This window comes from Callorhinchus milii, unplaced genomic scaffold (genome assembly GCF_018977255.1).
Source record: "Callorhinchus milii isolate IMCB2004 unplaced genomic scaffold, IMCB_Cmil_1.0 Scaffold1, whole genome shotgun sequence".
In the NCBI taxonomy this organism is placed as follows: domain Eukaryota; kingdom Metazoa; phylum Chordata; class Chondrichthyes; order Chimaeriformes; family Callorhinchidae; genus Callorhinchus; species Callorhinchus milii.
The window spans coordinates 9,877,575-9,900,939 of NW_024704742.1; the positions used below are offsets into that span (position 1 = coordinate 9,877,575).

Consider the following 23,365-nt stretch of genomic DNA (forward strand, 5'->3'; position numbering starts at 1 on the left):
GAGGGTCAAATACCTCCACCTATACCCAGGCCACTTTTTAGATAATGTTACCAATGCCTCTACTACATTAGCTTTGTACACTGCCTGCCCCTGTTTGAAAGCAGAAAGCCCACTGAGCTCTCCATTCCCATCTAAAAGGAGCATTCCGCCTGCCGGACCTTCTCCTTTTCCGATCATGGCTGATTCCCCTTCTGACACCCTGTACCTTCACACAACAGTTAAACCTCCCACAGTGAGTGAGTGCATCTGAGCCATTGTTTGCTCCAAATATGGTTGGGGATGACTGATGCTCTGCTGTGAAATGATCCTGTGTTGTGGGACGAGGCCCATCAGGATCCCCCTTGTTCTTTCTGTAAACAGAGCACATGGAACGTCAATGGTCACATATCCAGTGACGTTATTCCTATCCCACAATCCCTCCGCCTCTCTTGCCTCCTTCTAGTGCCGCCTAAGACCTTCCTCTTCAACCATGCCTTCACCCACAAAAACACAGTCAATTCACTCTACAGTATATTCTGTGAAGCACTTTGAGACATCTCAAAAATGTGATAAGGCGCTATATCAAATGCAAGGATTATTATTATTCTTTCAACAAATAAATAGAAGTGAGTGGAATATTGAATTGGGTCCATGAAATATCCTTTACTCACACTTTTGTCATATATTCATGGGAATTTGCTTTATATTGCTGTCTTCGTATTTATTACTCTGCTTACCTAATACATTAATCTGGAAAAATGCTTTATTCAATGAGGAGTTGCACTTAGCAGATGTCAGTAGCGCTGGTCAGAACAAACTGCATCCAGTTTACCTACAAGTCGCTATTCTCGACTCCTTGACACATTTTCAGCCCTTATTATTTCCCTGTCAATATATATTTTAAGCACAGAGCAGTTGCAACTCAACTATCTCCAATATGCAATCATAACTGCCAGTCTCCCTGCTGTACAAGAATAATAACCCTTTACCTTGGTCAAATTCCAGGTACGCAGCCTCTTTCAAACCTCCTGTCAGGTGTTCCGAACAGCAGGGATAGCAACGACACCATTTTCTTCCCACACTTCCTGCTCTGACTGTGTGTGAGGAGGAGGTGGATGGGGGCGGGGGGGGGGAGGCGGAGAGAAAGAGAAGTACAGTTCCTCCCCTGTACAAATCTACTGGCTTTTCTCCATCCATGTCTTCTCAAGGTCTTGGGAGGGCATCTTGAGAAAATCATCCTTTTAGCTATTTTCTCTCAAAATGGCATGCCCGAAAGCCTGGATTAACGAAGTTTCAAGTCGAAAAGCCTAAATTGGTTCACATAAGTACTTCAGCAGTGAAATACTTATATAAGGCGTCTCCTCATTTTCGCAATTGGCTGCCACGTTTCGCCCACAAAATATACAGTCAATTCACTTTGCCGTATATTCTGTGAAGCGCTTTGAGATGTGTAGAAGACATGATAAGATGCTGTATCAAATGCAAGGATTATTATTATTATTATTATATTGAACCTTCCCCACCTGCACTCGGGGTGGTAGGCCAGAATGTGTAACCAGCCCAAAACACCTTTGAAATCCTGTACATTCCTATGTTTCTATGTCACTGCAGTTTCCATTACAAGTACAGTGTGCGAATGTGAGCTCAGAAAAAAAAATCATAAAACAGGCTTTCTGCCTGACATCAAACAATAGCTTTTATGAGTCACTGAACAACAACAACAGAGCCAAGATGGTACATTTGGTTTACTCCTCTGAAGTTAGGAATGCCAGCACATCCTCAGATTAGCGTAAGCAGTGTTGCTTTCTCTATGATCCATCTGACGTTTGATCTAGAATCAGCTGATCGCATAACTCTCCCAATGTTTGCCACTCCTTAGCGCATGCAGAGAAGACTACACTACAGCACCCACCCGCTAGTCCGCAACCAATTTAATCAGCACCAGAAAGAAATGGAAATAATTTGAAACATGACAACATGCTCATTTGTAACAATGAATTGTAAACGCTGATTAGCATATTAACATGCTTTGTACTTTCCACAGAAGAGGAGACCAGACGGATTTTTAGATGCATTGTAAATGGGTTAATACCACAACTAAACCATCTTTTGTATTTCCGCCAACCTCCAAAGACTTTAACAGGAGGAAGGCTTAAGGAGATTCAATCCCACAGACACTAACAGACACAAGCCTCCAAGATACTTACATTGCCCATTCCAGCTTTTCATTTTTGATCGAGTTGTACAGCGGCTGCAAGACAAACAGAAGCAGCCATTTAGACACGTTTGTTTTTTTGAGGAGCTATCAGTTACCTCCATGCTGTAGCAGGACACGCTCAATTAATGCAAGGCCGTGCATGATAAAACAGAGCCCTTTGAGTAAGCTGGATGGTGAAGGGTGTAAAGCTACAGACGCCTGTGGCACAATCACCCTGCGCGCAATTGATGATTGCTGCCACTGTAATGGTTACTCAAATGCCGACAAATATTTTTCACCACATGTCAGTTCTGCACCCCTGATGTAGCAACTATTTAGCTTATCACAGCAAATCCCAGAAATCAAACTTACTGATTAAGTAATGCTCTTTGCCCTAGGATTTCTATTTTACTTGAAAAAAAATAAGAGATTGAAAAATATACAGAAACCATTTGTTTTAGAAACACAGCATGAAAGAAACTGGAGAGGAGGCATGATGATGAGGTTTATTTTGAAAGCAATAATAATATTTTGGCAGTCCAGCAGTTGGTACCCTCCATTGTAATGCTTCAAATTTTGAGGATCTTTGCAGGAGAGCCACATTATTATACTTCCCGTATAATGGGATGGAAGTGAACAGACTACTTCACTGAATCAATTCCAATCAGCATTGGAATTGAGAAGTAAAGACTTGACTTTCACTTTAAGCTATTGGTGAATGCAAATTCATTCACCAACTGCCAAAGCATAGCATTTGATACAGCATCTGTGATCATCCGGACTTTGAAGCAGGAGAATCACCCGCATAATATCAATATCAATAATAATCCTTGCATCTGATATAACGTCTTATCATGTAACTGAAACATCTCAAGGTGTTTCACAGGTATAATGTGAAGTATAATGATTGTGTATTTTGTAGGTGTAAATGTTAAAATAATTACATTTTGTTAACTCAAATAATCAAACCTCAGCTTAGGATACCAGTTATATGTAAAGTAAATATATTTTTATATACTTGACTTTTCGTTATTCTGCAACCTTAAAACAATGTCACAATTTGGAGTAAATTTGAGTGCTCCGAGACTACCCCAGCTTTTTAACTCAAACTGTTGTAAATTTCTCTATGGTGATCTCCCTGGTTTAAACAGCACTTGTGCTAATTCTACACAGTTTTAATTGAGACAAATGTCAATTAGATTGTTGTGATGGTAAAACACCAAAGCCAAGATTCAACAACTCTTTTTTTCCCCTCCCTCACCTCACCCCTCCATCATCTCCTCCCCTCCCTCTTTCAGTTAGACTCATGTACAACCAAATATTCCTGGAGATTAATCTTGTAGGTCAGGACACATACTGGAGCTCGAGCAGTGAAAATAATAAAACAGAAGCATGGTTACTTTATTGTTTTTCTTCTTTACCACATTCATCTTTATTGCTGCCCAGATACTACCCTCCCTATAATGTAATAATAGTCTTTGTATTTGATATAGTGCCGTATATCATCAAGACGTCTCAAAGGGCTTCAGAGATACATCATGTGTAGTATAGCAACTGTGCATATTGTATGAGAACGTAACAGCCAATTTGCACACAGCAATGTCTCACAAAAGCCACCAAGTGAATAACCAATTTTATTCGGGGGATTGTTGGTCAAGATCCCAGTAGAAACTCCCTTCTTTCTCTTGAATATGGGAATCATGGGATCTTTAACGTCCACCCAAACAGGCACACCCGTCATCAGTTTAAAGTCTCACCTCCAACAAAGCAGCGCTGCATTGGAGTTTCAGCCTCGACTGAGGTTGAAGTCCCAACTTGGGGCTTGAAGCCTTCTGGATCAGAGATGAGTGCTTAACATCTATATATTGCAGTATTGACATCATGCTCCCACATTGTTGTACAGATACCATGCTGTATCTGGGAAGCAATGCTGTTTACAAGCGGTAAAGGCATTTCAATGCTATCAGTGAGCAAATTCTGTAAAACGGTTTACAGAAAACAGACCTTCACCTAAAAGCACACAGACAAAAACCTTTTTAATAGACACAAAAATGTATTTACAAAAAAAATGTATCCTCATCTGAGCCCACGATAAAATAATTGCTCACTGTAGACACAATCGAAGGATTCAAAGCAAATCTGTGTTCGGCAGTTCTGTGGAATAGACACATTATCGGGATATTTCTTTTTGGGGGGGGTGGTGGGGGAGAGTTGGGAGAACCGGCACAAAAAGGAACCTCAATCCACTAGTGAGGAGAACCAGTTCTTTAAAAATAAGATGCCATTATAAAGTATGTGCTAGTACTGCAATCATTGCACATCCAGAACTGTCGACAACCTTCTCTGTAATAAACAGCAATGCGTTTTAAGACGCTTTGCCCACCCTGCAGTTACAATTATATTCCTTTTGCTGTTACAAATTCTAAAAGCACTGCATCCTCCTCTACCCACGCAAAATAAAAGCCCTTAAATGTATCAGTTATTTTTCTCTCCGAGCTACATGGTTCTGCTCAACGAAAGGAAGTTAAGCTGCCTCTCTCAGTGTGTTTTTTTTGCTTAAATTGGTCCCAGCCATGGGTTACGAAAATAAAAAAGCCAAATTCTTGAGAAGCTCTTTTTATTGTATTACAGCAAAGGAGAAAAGCTTAGCTAAATAATACAGATCACCAGCAATACAGCAAGCAACACTGAAAACCCCTGCACAGCAATACAAACAGTGCATGTCGTGTTCCTATCACAGCAGATAATGCATAACACGAACAAACACACACACACACGAGCTGTTTCTCATGGCTAAGCTGATATTTATCATTTTTACCTTGCTTTTTGGAGGGTGTGGAGCTGCAAACTCAGTGGAATAAGAGGTTTTCAGTGACTTTGACCGGCGAGGGTGGTACCTCAATGCATCTTCCCGTCCGTATCTCATTGATCCACCGGTCCGCACTCGGACTTTGCTGGCACTCTGTACACTGTTCACACCGATCATGTCCGAAAAGGCACTTGCTAAATCTCAGTCTCCCTCTGGATCAAAGGCCTGAGACTGCACTGACACTGCCTAAATCTGAAGTGCAGCAATCAGCATTTGATCAAGATGCATTAGGCGACCACGGGAGTCTTCAGCTTCAAAAGCAGAGAGCCTGCCTTTGCTGGCGACTTGCAATCCTGTTTTGATTCGGAATGATCATTTCAGGACAGGCTCACAATCGGGGGTTCTAAGTCACTACAGGGGTAAAAAAAATCTCCCCTGAATGGATGGAGCCAATGGCAAAAGGCCAGACAGACAATTCATTTACATTCTAAATAGCAACACGACTGCTCTACCGATGTTGGAATGCAAGCTTATTAAAAAGGTAGGCAATGAGAAGCCACAAATAAAAGCAGAGAACTGCCTGCCAGCTATATGTCGCGAGGCAAATTGAGCCTGGATTACGAAAGGGCGTGTACATATATAAGCAGCACCAACGCTCGAATCAAATGTGAGCATTCTGCACACACCGTTTATTGGCAGATTTTTGGTCCTTTTTACTCGCGCCCCATTACAGAGAGAGCTGCTGACAGAAAGCATCAGTATGGATCACAAAGATTGATGTCCGTGTCAATTTCAGATTGTTATTTTTCTCTCTGAGCTGCACGGGTTCTGCTCAACAAAAGGTAGTTAGCCTCTCTCTCTCTTGGTTTAGGCATTGTCGTCACTTGTCTAAAGGATTCTCACGATAACGTGATTTTTCTTGCACCGCAAGTTTCAGATCTTGCCACTTTATTTAACAGCAACTTTCATGCTTCAAGTTTTTATGTACCTGTATGTGTATATATATAAAACTGATGCATGATATGAATATATAACATTCGCACCCAATAATATATCAATCATGAATACTTATAGATGTGTACACACATACTATATAATTTACATTATGTTATTTGTACTATACGTAAACAATACACCCAAACACTTGGAGCCTATATTTTAAATGCCTAAAATTCGATAATTCTTGCATGCTCAAAAACTCCGCACCTCTGGTTTTAAAACAAAAGTCCATAATTTCTCTTCTTCAGTAACTGCAAGCCTACAATTAAAGGGCCAACACTAAACATTATGACTCCCATTAAAAATCAAGCCATTACAAGAATTACAATGAATATGATTCTCTCACCCCCCCCTCCATACACCCCACCCCCAATTAGTGATCAAATGATGGTGATCAGGTAATGATTTAAAGGATCTGCTCATTCCAACAGTGCAGGAGCATTAAATTAACATGAGATACCAGTATTAACGCAGGGTGCTTCAGCTTCTGCTGTGTGCATTTTAATTCATTACCTTCACACCATAAGCTCAGTAGCTGCCCCGAGCTATTGTCTGCACATCATCAGTAGTCAGCAGTTCAACTGGAAATCTGGAACTCTCTCCCCCAAAAGGCTGTGGATGCTGGATCCATTCCCATCTTCAAGACTGAGGTGGGTAGATATTGTTAGGTCAGGGTATTAACGGATACGGGGCAAAGGCGGATAATTGGACTTGAGGTACGGATCAGCCATGATCTTATAGAATGGCAGAGCAGGATTGAAGGGCTGAATGGCCTACTCCTGTTTCTATGTTGCTATGTTTCTAACAAAGCGTAATTCTAATAAAACATTCAACAGAAGTTACAAACGGAAAGAAAAATTCAAAGGGACGTCAAAAGTTGATACAAATTGTATTTGACCTTTCTTCATGAACCAATCGAAACGTTAACTAATTTTCCTCTCTCCATAGATGCTGCCTGACCTGCTGCTTGTTCCCAGCGACTTCTGTTGTTATTTCAGATTTCCATCATCTGCAGTATTTTGCCTTATCTTTATAACAGGGTTCTACTGTACAGAACATGTACCCGTCGAAGTGCACTTTGCATGGATTTCAATATAATTTACATTATTTGTTTAGACTTGCAAAGGAAGTAAGAAACTCTTTCCTTTTAGCAGCAGTTATCAGTTACATGAATTCATCACATCAACCATAACTGTTGGCAGTCAGTAAAGTGCTGAGGCACTAATTCAGTGAGCAGTTTAGATGAAAACATCCATTCTGGTAGTAACATCAACAAAGCGATGGAATATTACCTTAAACTCACCAGTTGGTTTTCTTATTGATTACATTGTTTGTAACTCACATTCCTGTATACCTATATTCTTATATTCACTTTCCATATCGTTCACGATAGAATGCAATTGAACGCGAGAGGAGGTAGAGTGTTTATGGAGTGATGTGAAGGATTAAATCATTCATGATAATGATGCTTTCATTTGATACAGCATCTGTCTTATCACATCGTGCAAGATGTCCCAAAACGCTTCACAGGACATACTGTAAAGTGTAGTGACTGTGTATTTGTGGTCAGCCAGCACAGCAATCGTCCCACAAACAACCATGGAGTGAGTGACCTATATTACTCCTACCTACCTCTGTGACCTGCTAACCCCTTATCAACCTGTCAACTCCCTCTGCTCAGCGGGCTCTGGCTTGCTCCACGTCCCCCACCTGGCCCACCCCACCATTGGCAGTCGGGTCTTCCTCCCTGCCCTCCACCCTCCCTGATCCCAGTACCCCTTTGCTCGGGCCCAAATCCCTGTCTGTCCAGCGCCTTGGGACGTCCTCCCAACTTGAAAGGCGCTATACAAATGTAATTTTGTATTTTATCTGGGGGATTGTTGGCCAGGACACTGGGAGGAACTCCTTTATCTTTTCTACAGTGCCATGGGATCTTTGACATCCACCTGAACAGTTTAACAGCACCTCAAACAATGCAACACAATCTCAGTCCTGCATTGGAGTGTCAGCTTAGACTACCTGATTCCAAGTTCCGACGTGTGGCTTGAACACCCACAACTTTCTGACTCAGAGGCGAGAGTGCTACACATACAACTGAGCCAGACTGAAACAAATTTACTGTCAGAAGCATAAAGATTTTTGAGTTTTGTTTTGAAAGACCAGCAAACGCCTGAGATATGTGTGAATAACATGAAGACTGGTCCCATCAAAGTTATTAAATAGCTCCAAGGAACTACACTTAACAAGTAATTATATATGAAGCACTACATAGGCTTTGCAGACTTTTCATGACCTGCTACAGATAAATTCGACTTTTCTTTTTATGTAATTACGTAGTTCATTACATTTATAATGGCCCCATTCACGTCAGGAGGATGGCTCGTGAGACAAAGTACCAGCTCAAGATGGACTCAGCACCTGGCTCTCGCAAATTCCAGAAAATTGTTCAGTTCAAAATGATTTTGTTATCACGTGGTTTTGTCATATTCATTAAAAGATATTTCTAATTCAGAAATTTAGCTGTGAGGCACGGAAAGCAAACTACATTATAAAACATTTTGCATTACCTTTGCCTACAAAATACGCAGTCACTACACCTTACATTACATCCTTTGATGCACTTTGAGGCATCCTTCTAATCAGTGGCAGAGCCATTGGTCATTAGTGGTCCCACCTTCCTGTTGCTCTCCTCACTGCCTCAGGCCTCCAGCTCCTCCTATCTTCCTTTCACTCTCCATTGCAGCCTCTCACAAGGTTGTGCAAGGCACGAGTTAGTGCACAGAGTGATGGGAAGTGAGTCAGAGTGGGAAGCAAAGATGCCATACATACACCTATTAGCCGCTGGGGTGGCAACCTCCACACCTCCCCCCCAACCCCCTATTACCTCCCCCACTGCTCCCTATGTGAAAGGTACTATATCAAATGTAAGAATTATTATTATTCACATACTATCGCAGTTTATTTATTTTAGAAATTATTGTAAATGGTAACATGCAAATGCGAGTAGAGAAGCAGAGAAATCTGGTTTGTGGATACATACATAGGCTTGTGGGACACTGCTGTGCACAATTGGCTGTGGTGTTTCGCCCACAAAATATACAGGCAATTCACTTTACAGTATATTTTGTGGAGCTCTTTTGATACGTCTCGAAGACGTAATAAGGCGCTATATCAAATGCAAGGATTATTATTATCATCATTATTAAAGGGGGCAGCACAGGGAGAGAAAAGACAGCAGAGAGATGAAATCGGTGGCTTTATATCCAGAGGCTTAGTAAGGAGGTAATGATGAGCTAATGCTGAATGTAGACCATGGTTAGGGCTCAGCTGGAGTACTGTGTACAGCTTTTGGCACCCCATTACAGGAAGTATGTGAAAGCCACAGAAAAGGTGCAATGTAAATTCACTGGGATGTCATTCGGGATGAGGGAGTTTCAGATACTCAGACAGACTTGAGAAGCTAGGGCTTTTTTTTCACTAGAGTTGAGAAGGTTGGTGGGGGGGGGGGGGGGGGAGGTGGAGTAGGCGTGGTGACCTGACAGACGTCTTCAGTATGAGAAACAGTATGTTAGTGTGAACAGAAATAGATTATTTGCACTGGTCAGGGAGTCAGGAACAAGAGAGCAAAATTAAACATGACCTTTCTGACCCCTCTTTAATTCCTTTCTTGGGTGGTTTTAGTCAACTGATCGCAATTGAGGCATTAAAAAATCCATTGAAAAAAAGTTCAGCAAGAGTGATAAATGCACCATTATTCAGAAGCGTGTGGAGTAAGGAAACTTGCCTAAAGTTTCGTCCTGCCCAGGAACTGAACCCAGCCCTCAAACCAAGTTTAACAAAGTGAAGCGAGAACTGTGCACTGACAACAACAACAAACAACAACAAATTACATTTATATAATGCCTTTCACGTCGGGATGATTCACGTCCCAAGGCGTTGGACAGCCAAGGGCTTGCACCTGAGCTGAGGGTTGGTCGACAGGGCAAGTGGTCAAGGTGCAAGGTCGTGAAACGGGCCTTGAAGAAAGTAAGGGAGGGAGCGAGCTGGGAGACTCCAGGAGGGAGTTCCAGATGATGGGGGCAGAAATGCTGAAGGCCTGACCGCTGATGGTGGAGCGGCTAGGGCAGGGGACATGGAGCAGGCCATACTGGCTCATTGAAATGTAGAGAGCATCTGTGAACAGTGTCACTGGGAGCCAAGCAGAGGGCCTCTGTCTTGTCGACATTCAACTGGAAAAAGTTGGCCATCAGGACTTGATGGGTGACAAAAATCCGTCAGGACAGCAGTGGCCCAGGAGACGAGGGTGGAGGCAGAGAGATGGAGTTTGGTGTAATCTGCATATACGCATAAGATATATATTCTATATAGACGATATCACTGAGCAGAAGCACGTAAATATTGAAGAGAAGATTAAGGATTAAGGACAGAGCCCTGAGGAATGTGATGGTGCGAGGGCTGGAGGAGAAGCCAAAGTGGAGATGATGGGAAAAATAAGAGTGAAACATGTGACATGTGTGACCTAGACCATAGCTGACAGACAAAAATAACACCTGCAATATATGTAACGCCCTTCACATAGGATACCTCACAGAGACACTATGGATAAAGCAGGTGCCTTAGAGAGTTTGCACATGGCTGGGTTGCTCCTCTGTGAGCTGAACAGTTTGAATGTTACACAATGATGGCAAAATCTCAGCATTGCACATGCCTGAACTTTCACGCCCAAGATAAGGTCAGGCCTCAAAGTGTCAAAGTGCCTTCTCGGCTGCAGAATGTTGATTGTTTGCCTCTTTTGACGCCCTTTATCAGGATGTTATCCAGAATAATCGACTGTTCTGCCTCTGGCAAAAAAGCAGTTTTGTGTGGGGGAACATTGGGAGCGCTCCAAAATTACAACCAACACCTAATATTCTACACTGGTTAACATTAGCAACTTGAGAAATCTCTCACCCCTTCTCTATTTCTCACCGAGGCTGGCAGGCTTCCTAGTAACACTTGGCAGGAACATAGCTGGAAATGAAGATTTCACTGTTGCAACAAAAGTTGCAAAAAAAAACTCTGTCATAATAAGGATGGAGTACTTTGGAATAATAATAATTCTTGCATTTGATATAGTGCTTTCACATCTTCCCGAAGTCTCAATTGCACATAGCAGTGTCCCACAAACAGGCATGGATTGAAGTGACCAATTTATTATTGCTTTGTTTTTGTTTTTCTTGAGGGATTATTATCAGGAGGGTGGAGTAAGGAAACTTGGCCAAGGTTTCTCCCTGCTGGGAATTGAACCCAGGTTTCTCTGTTGCGAGGCGAGTGCTCTAACCATTGTGCTACAGGACTCCACAATGATCTAATGATTAAATATTAGTCCGTCACAATTGTATTTTCAAGGAAAGCCCCTCACAAACCGCCTTGTTCTCAACGCTAATACAGGTGGGGAAATAAGAGTTTGTGTCCACCACAAGTTTCAGAATGAACTCATCGGACAACTGTTTCCTGTGCAGTGCAGGGGTTCCTGTAGCTCAGTGGTTAAAGCACTCGCCTCGCAAGTGAGAGACCTGGGTTCAACTCCCACCAGGGCAAAATGTTGGGCAAGTTTCCTTACTCCACATGCCTCTGTTTACCTAGCAGTCAATAGAAACCCGGTTGTTAAGCGCTCTGAGACTCTACCTTGCATGGAGGGTGCTATATAAGTGCAAGTAGCTGTTGCTGTTAGTCGATTGGCAGATCGCATTTCCGGGAGTAATAAATCCTTCCAAAAAAAATAATAATTTGGTCACTCAATCCACGATTGTTTGTGGGACACTGCTGTGCGTTATTGGCTGCCCTTTTCGACCAGCAAATATACAGTCAGTCCATTTTACAGTATATTCTGTGAAGCGCTTTGAGACCTCTCGAAGATGTGATATTAAAGAGCTATATCAAATGCAAGGAATATTATTATTATTTATTATAAGTTCTCCATTGTCAGAGGTGCCGTCCTGGGGATGAGACTTTAAACCGAGGTCTCATCAGCTGGTTCAGGTGGATGTTAAAGATCCCACAGCACTATTCAAAAAGAGAAGGGAATTTCCCCCAGAGTCCTGGCCATCAATCATTTCTTGGCTGATTGTTGGACTGCAGTGTGTAACTGACTGCTGTGTTACTGCAAACAGTCACCACACTTGAGAGCAATGGCCTGTGCAGCCTTTGAAACATTGTCACTATAGGCACCATCAAATACAAAGGTCAGGATAACATTGAAGGGGGACAAAATTACAATCTTGGCATTAGAAATAGTGCAATTCACATCGGGACCACATTTCAAAGCACTTTACAACAATAACAACAATTTGCATTTATCTAGCATTCCTCAGGCTCAGTGGTGTCTCGAAGAGCGTTACAGGATACACTTTAAAATATAGTGACTGTGCATCTTGTCGTAAACGTTGTGTACCAATAACACTGTAGATGCATAGAGTGGTATGCAGTACTCAATAAGCGCCTTAGGACATCCTCCTAATGAGAAAGGTGCTTTACAAATGTAATTTTGCATTGTACTGTAATAGAATATTAACACTGATAGTTAATACTAAGAGTTGGCATTTGCAATTAATGGTCTTTAATATACATTTAACATTAAGTATACAAAGAGCAGTACATTTGCAGATCTTTACTGGGAATTTTATTTTCATAATTTGCAATTTCTGCAACCCAATTAAATAGCAACCCATGAATACCACAATATCTAATTAGTCTTCAATACACTCTGCCCCTTAGAATTTTGAATATCTCTATTAAATCTCCCTATTAAACCTTCTGTTCTCTAAGGAGAACAATTCCAGCCTCGCTAGTCTTTCTACATAATTGTTATCCCTCAACTCTGGTATTATTCCAGTAAATCTCCTCTGCACCCTCTACAAGGCCATGTCATTCTTCCTAAAGTGTAGTGCCCAGAAAGATATTGAAAGGAATTGCAGAGGTGGGGAAATCACAGGTTAATGGGACTAAAAGGATTGCTCTTTCAAAGTGCCAACAAATACACAATGGGAACAGTGGCTTTGTTGTAAACAGTGCTGTAAATTCAATGGTTCTCTGACTGAAGAACAAGGGACAGGGAAAATTCAGTTCTGTCAATATCTAACAGCTAGACAGGCTTATCATTATTAATAATCCTTGCATTGGATATAGTGCCTATCACACCTTCAAGACGTCTCAAAGCGCTGCACAGCACCTACTGTGAAGGGTAGTGACTGTATACTTTGTGAGTGAAAATACACAGTATCTTATCAAATTCTTATCCGAGTTTTTACCTGTGATTTTTTGTTTATGTGCGCCACTTGGAAATGCTATTTTTAAGTTTAGAATTTCCCGTCAGTCTGAATATGGTCATTGCTCTCAGCCAAAACTACGCGTTCATAATTCACTGGAAGCTGAACTGAAAGCGCTTTCAGCCACTAAGTCCCGAAGCTCTGGAACACTCTCCCTCAATCCCTCCACCTTGACCCCTCTCTCCCCTTACTCAAGTCCCGCATGAAAAGCTTCCTCTTTGACCATGCTTATAGTCACCTCCCCCGCCCCAGCTCGGAGTCAGGCTCCACCAAGTGGTCTGAGATGTTACCCTGCGTGGAGGGCGCTATGTAAGTGCAAATTGTTGTTGCTGAACGCTCACAAACAGACTATTCAGGCGCTGACAGCATCAGCATCCAAGGCTGCACTCTCCACCTCTCAAAGCCGGTCAGGAACCTCGGGGCTCTGTTCGATCCTGAGCTGTCCTTTCTTCCTCATATCCGCGCCACAACTGGAACCTCCTTCCATCACCTCCGAAACATCGCCAGACTACGGCACTACCTCACCCCTCACGCTGCTGAAACTCTGGTCCACGCCTTTATCACCTCAAGGCTGGACTATGGGAACTCTGGCTCCGGTCTGCTCCACGTCCCCCGCCCCAACCGCCCTACCATCGGTGGCCGGGACTTCAGCCTCTCAGCCCCGAGGCTCTGGAACTCCATCCCCCAGTGCCTTCGCCGCCTCCTCCCTTTCCTCCTTCAAGGCCGGTCTCAAGACCTTTCTCTTTGACCATTTTACTGAAGGGCAGAACAATACATGTCTTTGCTCTGTTCGTTTTAAAGACGTTCTTATTTTAAGTAATACAGGCTGCTAACCATTTGGGGAATGGCAAATCCTCCTCTCTCAAACAGGCTCCACAGAGGGGAACAAAACACAATTATTGAGAGTTGCGCTTTATTCAAAATTCAGGTTATCAAGTTACACTGAAGATGAAAGAAGAGCTCTCAGTGCTCGAAGCAGTTCAGATATTAAAGCAAAATACACCGTTCCCATATTAGGGAATAAAAACAGAATCTCAGTAAAATTCTAACAGAGGCAGCAATTCATGAGCGAGATAAGTGGCTATTTATTGAAAGATGTGAAGGTTTCTCATGATTTTAATGATAAGAGATCTCTGATAAGTAATATCATCCCAGTCTTCTCCAGTTCCTCCAGTCACTAATGATAGGTCAAACTACTCATCTTTGGTACGTGTCATGCTAGCAAATCTTTTCTGCACCCTCTCTATGACTTTGAACTTCTTCCTTTCAGGGCACATTGTGAAACAGCACCTGAAACTCAGTGTTTAATCTGGTAACAGATTTTGATGGATCCTTTCAATAAAATAATGGAGTGCGGGCGGACGGGTGGCAGAGAGGGAGAGAGAGAGAAAGTGTAGAGAGATTGGTCTGTTCCTCGGACCAATCGGGGAATGATGAAGCAGTAAATAAGCTAAGAATAAGGCTGTGCGTCAGGATGATGAGGGTCACTACAGTCAGGCCATTTTGTGGTGATCTAGCAAGTCAACGATTAATACACGGCTATGAATCATTGATGAGAATGAGCACGAAAGGCAAAAAATTATTGATGAAGGGAAAGAGCCATCACTCACCCTCAAACGGATTTACTTATTCAGAAGAAAGGTAGAGGAAGTGCAGCAGGCATCAATCAGAAGCCACGGTTTTATCACGGTCACAAAGGTACAATAAATGACCAGCGAGCATCACAGTGGCAAAAATATTCCTTTCATTATTTCTGGGTGTAATAATCCATTAAAAAAAATTATAATTTGGTTACTCAATCCACACAGTGGGACAATGCTTTGTGCAATTGGCTGCCACGTTTCGGCCACAAAATACATACACAAAGTACACTTTACAGTATATCCTGTGAAGGACTTTGAGACATCTCAAAGACATGATAAGGCGCTATATCAAATTCAAGGATTATTATTATTTTATTTATTATAAAAATAATCAAGTTAGCTTATGTGTGACATACAACAGCTGAGGAGCAAGTCCAGGAACACTCAGGTGTATGTTAGCCTGGTATAGAGAGATGGCAACCTCTGGCCTTGTTCTCCACAGGTCACTGCAGACATCCGTTGTTCCCCATCATCCCACCAGCATTCAATGAGCCGGAAGGGATTGCAGTCTGCTATTAATCAGTGATGGATGATGTGATATCTGGATAGCCCAGGGTCATGGTGAAGTGAACTAATTAATGGTGGTTAGGAACGAAAGTCACTGCATATTAGAAGCTTATGTGAACAAGGAGCAGGCGGCTGCTACTGGACTAGCTTGGCCTGCACATCTGCAGATTGGAAATAGTGTCCATTACCCCATCACAACACCGGTGACCTTTACAGTCGCATCCTGAGGTCAATCTTTAAAATATTATAATAACCCTTGCATTTGATATAGCGTCTTATCATGTCTTCAAAACGTCTCAAAGCATTTCACAGAATATACTGCAAAATGAATCAACTGTATATTTCATAGCTGCGATATGCAGTTTCAAGCATCTAGGCTTATGGTTGCCCTAGAGCTAACAGAAGTTCAGTCTCTGTGCCCAGTAATTAAGAAGTGGTGTTTTGAGAAGCGCTGAGGTGCTCAGGGTTAAAGAATAAAGTATGCATTTGCCAACATGCATTTCTCATGGGCTTTGTGATGAGCCACCTGCACAGATAACCTATACAGCCCATTATCTGTCAGTGAAAGAAGAACATAAAATGAACTGCCTTAGTCACTGTGTGCAGCAGAACTGGAAGCACAGTAATAATAATTTTATTACATTTTATATTTGATGTCATGCACCAATACTATTGAAACATCTCAAAGCACTTTACAGGATTCATTGTAAAATGTAGTGACTGTGTATTTGTGGCGAATGCGGCAGCCAATTTGCACACAGCAGTGTCCCATAAAAAACTCATGAAAAGAATGTCCAATGTCATAACAATAATAATCATAAATTTTTATCAGGGGGTTTGTGAGTATTTTAACTGAAAACCTACAAGTCAGAGAAGCTCAGAGAAGTCAGAGAAACTGACTTGTCAGAGAAACTACTCATTTGGAATTAACAAATAAGACTTAGTTTATGGGCATCTCTTTTAAACCTCCTCTCCTTATTCTTCCTCCCAAAATGCATAACCTCATATTCGTCTGCATTAAATTTCACTTGCCATTTCTCTGCCTGATCAACCAATCTGTTACGTGCCTCTGAAGTTGCTTACCCAAAGCAAATCAAACTCAAAAAAAATCTTGCTTTATTGGTTCACTTGCAATTTTTAATAGAAAGTTCAAAATGATTCCCATCAGTGAAGTCAACAGCCGGTTGGTCAAACTATTCTTTCCCACCCACCGGCAGAAACAAAGCCAGCACCAAAAGAAACACTGCATAGTAGGCTGCAAGAAATGGAAAATGAACAGGACTTTGATCAGAGATATAATCATAAAATCATCGGCACTGGTGCAAGAATTATATTAGCCACCAGTAGGACACACGAGCTGGAAAATGGTGACCTTTCACGAGGCGCAAAGTGTTGGATTGAGTTGGTGTGTTAGCCTGACTCAGTTGGTAGCACTCTCACCCCTGAATCAGAAGTCAGAAGGTTTAGGGATCAAGTCAGGATTTGAACATCATCTAGTCTAAGGTGATACAATGACGCTGCATTGTTGGAGGTGACGTCCTTCAGATGAGATGGTAAACCATCCAGGGCTTTGTTCAGGCGATCGCAGATGACCCCGTGGCACTATTTGAAGAGAGAAGGGAGTTGCTCTCTCCGATTATCCTGGTCAACAATACCCCAAATAAAATTGAGCACTCACTCTATGGCCCTTTGTGGGACATTGCTGCATGTAAATTTGCTGCTGCGTTTACCTAGAAAACTAACAATCACCCAATTTTACAAGGAACCCAAGATGACTAGGGGTTCAGTCCTGCTTCCATTAGATGCCACTATTCTTACCACCATCCCTTTACCAAGTTCCCCTTTCTCCTGCCCCTAAACCTGGTCTCAGGACTGCACTGCCACTAGGTGGCTGTTCAGAATTCAGCTTTCCCACTCAGCAACCTCACCAGTTGAATTCAATGGCACTGTGACATTTGTATTCCTGCCACGTTCACCTCAAAAATTCAGTCACTTGCTTTTGGAGTCCTGTAGCTTGGTGGTTAGAGAATTTGCCTCGCAAGTGAGAGGACCAGGCTGGGTTCTCGGCAGGGCGAAACATTAGGTAAGTTTCCTTACTCCACACACAGCTGCGCTCTTTCCTCTCCACCCATTCATTATTCGAACCCCTTCAGTCGGGTTTCCGTGCTGCCCATAGCACAGAAACTGCCCTGGTCAAGGTCACCAATGACATCCTGACCATCTGTGACCAGGGCTCCCTCTGCCTCCTCGTCCTCCTCGACCTATCGGCAGCATTCGATACAGTCGACCACGCTATCCTCCTCCACCGCTTGTCCTCCCACCTCAACCTTCAAGGCCCTGTCCTCGAGTGGTTTAGGTTGTACCTCTCCCACCATCTTCACTTTGTCTCCACGAATGGTTTTACCTCCAGCCCCCGCACTGTCTCGTGCAGTGTCCCTCAAGGCTCTGTCCTCGGTCCCTCCTCTTCACCCTCTACATGCTCCCCCTGTGGTGACATCATCCGCAGACATGGGGTTAACTTCCACATGTATGCGGATGACACCCAACTCTACCTTTCCTCCTCTACCCTCAACTCCACGACCACCGATGTCCTGACAGCTGCCTGTCCGACATCGAGTCCTGGACGAGAGACAACTTTCTTCAGCTCAACGTGCGCAAAACTGAGGCCCTCCTGATTGGCTCACGTCAGCGCCTCCGCACCTCAGGCGCTGACAGCATCAGCATCCAAGGCTGCACTCTCCACCTCTCAAAGCCAGTCAGGAACCTCGGGGTTCTGCTCGACCCTGAGCTGTCCTTTCTCTCTCATATCCGCACCACAACTGGCACCGCCTTCCATCACCTCCGGAACATCGCCAGATTACGTCACTACCTCACGCTGCTGAAACCCTGGTCCACGCGTTTATCACCTCAAGGCTGGACTATGGGAACTCTCTCCTCTCCGGCCTTCCTGGCACCTCCCTCCACAAGCTGCAGGTCATTCAGAACTCTGCAGCTCGTGTACTGTCCCGCACCAGGCTTCGCGACCACATCACTCCCACCCTCGCTCGCCTCCACTGGCTCCCCATCCCCCAGAGGATCGAATTCAAGATCCTCATCCTCACCTACAAGGCCATTCACGGCCTTGCTCCCTCCTACCTCTCCGACCTACTATCCCCCTATCTACCTGCCCGTACCCTCCGTTCCTCTGGTTCTGGTCTGCTCCACATCCCCCGTCCCACCATCGGTGGCCGGGCCTTCAGCCTCTCAGCCCCCAGGCTCTGGAACTCTATCCCCCAGTGCCTTCGCCGCCTCCTCCCTTTCCTCCTTCAAGGCCGGTCTCAAGACCTTTCTCTTTGACCGTGCCTTCAGCTCCCCTCTCGACTCTCTACCCCCTCCTCGCTCCCTCCCTTCCCTCCCCTCACCCTGACCATTTCCCCCCTGCTCGGGTCCTGACCCAACTGTACAGCGCCTTGGGACGTCCTCCCGACGTGGAAGGCGCTCTATAAATGGAATCTTGTTGTTGTTGTTGTGGAACCCGGTTGTTAGTCAATTGGCAGATTGCTTTTCCAGTGGTAATAATTCCTTCAAAAATAATTTGGTCACTCAATCCACAACTCTTTGTGGGACACTGCTGTGCACAATTGGCTTCCGTAATTCGCCCACAAAATATACAGTCATTCACTTAACAATATATTCTGTGAAGCGCTGTGAGACATCTCGAAGACGTGATGAGACGTTATAAGTAAGTATTATTATTATAATGAATCCTATGAAGCACCTCTGAAACATCCTCTGTAAGTGAAAGGTATTTTATCAAATATAACGATAATTATTATTATAAGAATAAATAATAATCCTTGCATTTGATGTAGCACATCAGTGAGACATAATAATACTTACATTCAGTGTATTTAGTAAAGCGCCTTTCATGTCAGGAGGATGTCTCAAAGTGCTTCACATACTATAAAGTGTAGTGACTATATTTGTAGGTGAATGCGGCAGCTAATTTGCGCACTGCAATGTCCCACAAACAGCCCTGAAATGAAAGACCAGTGTTATAATAACAATGTGTCAACTCATTCTGCAGTGATTAGAGAACACAAGTGCGTTTGTGCCATACAGAGATGTTTCAGAAGCAGGTTACCAAACAACTCAACAATTAATGGCGCACCATTGCTTCACAGAAAGTTAACATTGAGCTCATAGTTGAAGGTACAGGCTTTGCCATCAAATTACAATTACTCTTTACTTAACATGATGTAAAGGACCCATTATGTTGAGCCATAATGGGTCTTTACATCATGTGGAGTGTGGAGACAGTGTCTGACATTAGTTCTTGTGGCACATTACTCTGCAGCGCTATTGCTGTCAAATCTCAAGGTTTTCCACTGATTTTTGTGTTTCTGAGTCCCCTTCTCAGAAACCCAGTGCGTCCCGGAGTGATGGAAGTGATGATTATTGTGCTCCCACACTTGTCCTGACCACTCACCCTGATGAGATCACCATGGCAAACCAGCAGGGAGACTGCCATTACTCATCAGCCATTACATCAGATACTGGCAGCATCACTCCACCTCACCAAGCTAGTCAGGAACCTAGGAGTCTTGTTCGATCCTCAACTGTCCTTTCTCCCCCTATATCCGTGCCATGACCCGCTCTGCCTTCTCCCACCTTCCCAACATTGCCCGACTCCACTGCCTCACCCCTCAGGCGGTCAAAATCCTCATACACGCATTCGTCACCTCAAGGATCGACTACGGAAACTCCCTCCTTGTCGGCCTCCCCAACTCTTCCCTCCACAAGCTGCAGATCATCCAGAACTCTGCAGCTCGAGTCCTCTCCCGCACTAGGCTCGTGACCCCATCACCCCCTCCCTCATCCGGCTCCACTGGCTCCCCATCCCTCAGAGGATAGAATTCAAAATCTCGTCCTCACTTTCAAGGCACTCCATGGCCTTGCCCCCCCCCCGCCCCACACCTCTCTGACCTGATGATCCCCAATCAACCTGTCCACTCCCTCTGTTCAGGCGGCTCCGGTCTGCTCCAGGTCTCCCACCCAACCCACTCTACCATTGGTGGCCGGGCTTTCAGTCTCTCTGCCCCCACCCTTTGGAACTCCATCCCACAATCCCTTCGCCTCGCACCCTTGCTTGCCTCCTTCAATGTACATCTCAAGACCCTCCTTTTCGACAGTGCCTTCAGCCGCCTTCCTCCCCCCTCTGCCCTCCCTCCCTCCCTCCCAACCCTGCCCTCCCCCCCAACCCTGCCCTCACCCCCATGCTCAGATCCTGATCCCCGACTGTTCAGCGCCTTGGGACATTCTCCCAATGTGAAAAGCGCTTTACAAATGTAATTTTATTGTTGTTATTGTTATTCATAGACCTTGTTAAACACCAACACTGCTGATTTGAAATATATATATATATATATAATATATATTTTCAGTCTGAAAGCCTGAACATATGCAAGCAATAAGGTTCCCACTCACCAGGAAGTGCACTTTCTAATGAATATGTATGTGAGTCTCAGAGAAGGTTAGGTTCTCAAGCTGGTGAAATAAAGTAATCTGCGCTCATTAGGAGCACTAAACCCAGCCAGAAAATGAAATGAAAAGCAACGACATTAATCCTCAAACAATTATATCATTGAAGATAAACTCGGACAAATATGATGGCACAACATCATCAGCGACCAACTAGACACCGACAAACACAGACACGCCAACAGTAATTCGAATATCAGGGTCATATCCAGGGGTAAATGCATTTGAAATAGCGCCCTATGCAGTCGCTGTGATGTCAGAAAGCGCCGATCAGGATTTTACTGTGAAGTGTAGTGACTGTGTAATTTGTAAGCAAATGCAGTAGCCAATTTGATCCCATTAATGTCCCAGGAAAAAGTCGCACCTCTTTTCAAATAGTGCCATGGGGGTCTTTATCCACGACAACTTGCACTTATATAGCGCCCTCCACGCAGAGTAGCATAACAGTGGCGGAGCCTGACTCTAAGCCCGGGGGAGTGGGGGAGGGGATGAAGGTGGGTGTAGGGAGGCAGCCGTAAGCACAGAGTCGTAGAGGAAGGTTTTCTGGCAGGACTTGAAAAAGGGGAGAGAGGGGGCAAGACGGAGGGTTGCCATCAACCTTTCCACTGAAAAAAACATTCCAATATCAAAATGTCCAACAAGGCAACACCTCCACCACACACTCTCTCTCTCTTTCTCTCGCTCTGAACTCCCATATCTTCAATTCTATTCGTTCATTAAATCCAGAGGCCTGAAAATCCACCCTGTCTTAGCATCAAGATAATAATGATCATCCTTGCATTTGATATAGTGCCTTATCACGTCTCAATCACAAATTATATTCACATACATACACAAGATATTCACGTATTCACGTCTCAAAGCGTTTCACGGAATATACTGTAAAGTGAATTGAGTGTATATTTCGTCGGCGAAACTCAGCAGCCAATTGCGCACAGCAAATTGTTTCTTTTTCTTTAAATTGGAGGAATTATTACACCCGGAAAAGTGATCCGCCAATCAGCTAACAACCAGATTCCTACTTACTGCTTGGTGAACAGAATTGTGTGGAGTAAGGAAACCTGCCCAACATTTCGCCCTGCCCAGGAATCAAAACCTGGTCCTCTTGCTTGTGAGGCGAGTTCTTTAACCACTGAACTATATACAATGGTCTTGAAATCTAAGATTGCGGAGACATTGTTCTTAAGATAAGATCCTGTGAATTTTTAGCTGCTGAAGTCCAGGCACAAACGAGATTTACACATTTGTATCAGTGCTGTTTCAAAGAGAACAGAGACGTCCCCTACTGGTCAAATGCAAGAACACGCAAGGATTTCCTTCAGGTTCAAGTTGAAAAGTTTTACATTGTGGCAAATACAGAAGTTCACAACAACAAAATTACATTTTAAAGCGCCTTTCACGTCGGGAGGACGTCCCAAGGATGGTGCATAATGTGGATGGTGAAGTGTCTGATACATGTGGGAAATCCATCACATTGCTTAAGAGTATCCAAACCAAGCTGAGATTTCCACACATCCCACCGACACATGGAGATCCCAGAGATAGATTGTTGGAATGGAATGTGCACTCTCTCCCTGGAGGGACACATCCTTATTATCTAATTCCAGAAAATATTAGGCGCAGGTTGGCAAGAGCCAAGACTTTGAGACCCCAGAGTGTACATTGGGGTAACTGCTGGAGTCTAACCAGCTAAATCTGCATAACTTGCCATTAATATTGCTTTCCGGCTGCTTGTCCAGCTAGGACCACCCTACTCGTGGGCTTTGGTTTAAAGAGTTAACAGGAGCTGAGTGGGATGATTTGAGACGTCTCAACAACGTGATAAGGCACTGTAACAAATGCAAGGATTATTATATTATTATTCCCTGCCCCCAGTGACTGTTCCCCAGGGGGCTGACAGGAAATCAAATTAAACGTTGCCAATGATTTTGTCACTTTTGGTCAGAGATCCTACAAGGATGGTGAAGGGACACGACACTGACATACACAGATACTGCATATCTGCAAATATAACAGTCCTTGCATTTGATATAGGGCCTTATCATGTCTCCTAGACGTCTCAAAGCGCTTCACAGAATATACTATAAAGTGAATTGACTGTGTATTTTGTGGGCAAAACTCGGCAGCCAATTGCGCACAGCCGTGTCCCACAAACAGTCGTGGATTGAAGTGACCAATTTATATTTTTATTTATTTGGACAAAATGAAGGAGCACATTGAGAAGCATGCTTTATTCAGAATGTAATCGGTGTTACGCTGGCTGTAGAGAGAGAATGGATTGTGCAGACAATGGGTGCAGGGAGTGGAAAACAATTTGATTCCCCAGGATTGACTTCTGCCTTTGAAGTGCAACGTAGGCAAAAAAGATAAATATGCTTCTTGTACAATTAGATTAACTCGCCTT

The 23,365-nt window shown here is 43.6% G+C and overlaps 1 protein-coding gene across 2 annotated transcripts in view; it reads right to left on the minus strand.

Moving 5' to 3' along the window:
• The window catches only part of psd3l (pleckstrin and Sec7 domain containing 3, like), a 217,391-nt gene that overhangs the window by 48,595 nt on the left and 145,431 nt on the right, over window positions 1–23,365 (minus strand). For both annotated transcript variants that reach the window (XM_007908594.2, XM_042336805.1), the window contains one exon: window positions 2,187–2,230. In XM_007908594.2, coding sequence (XP_007906785.2) covers window positions 2,187–2,230 — 44 coding nt within the window. The remainder of the gene's footprint in view (window positions 1–2,186; window positions 2,231–23,365) is intronic.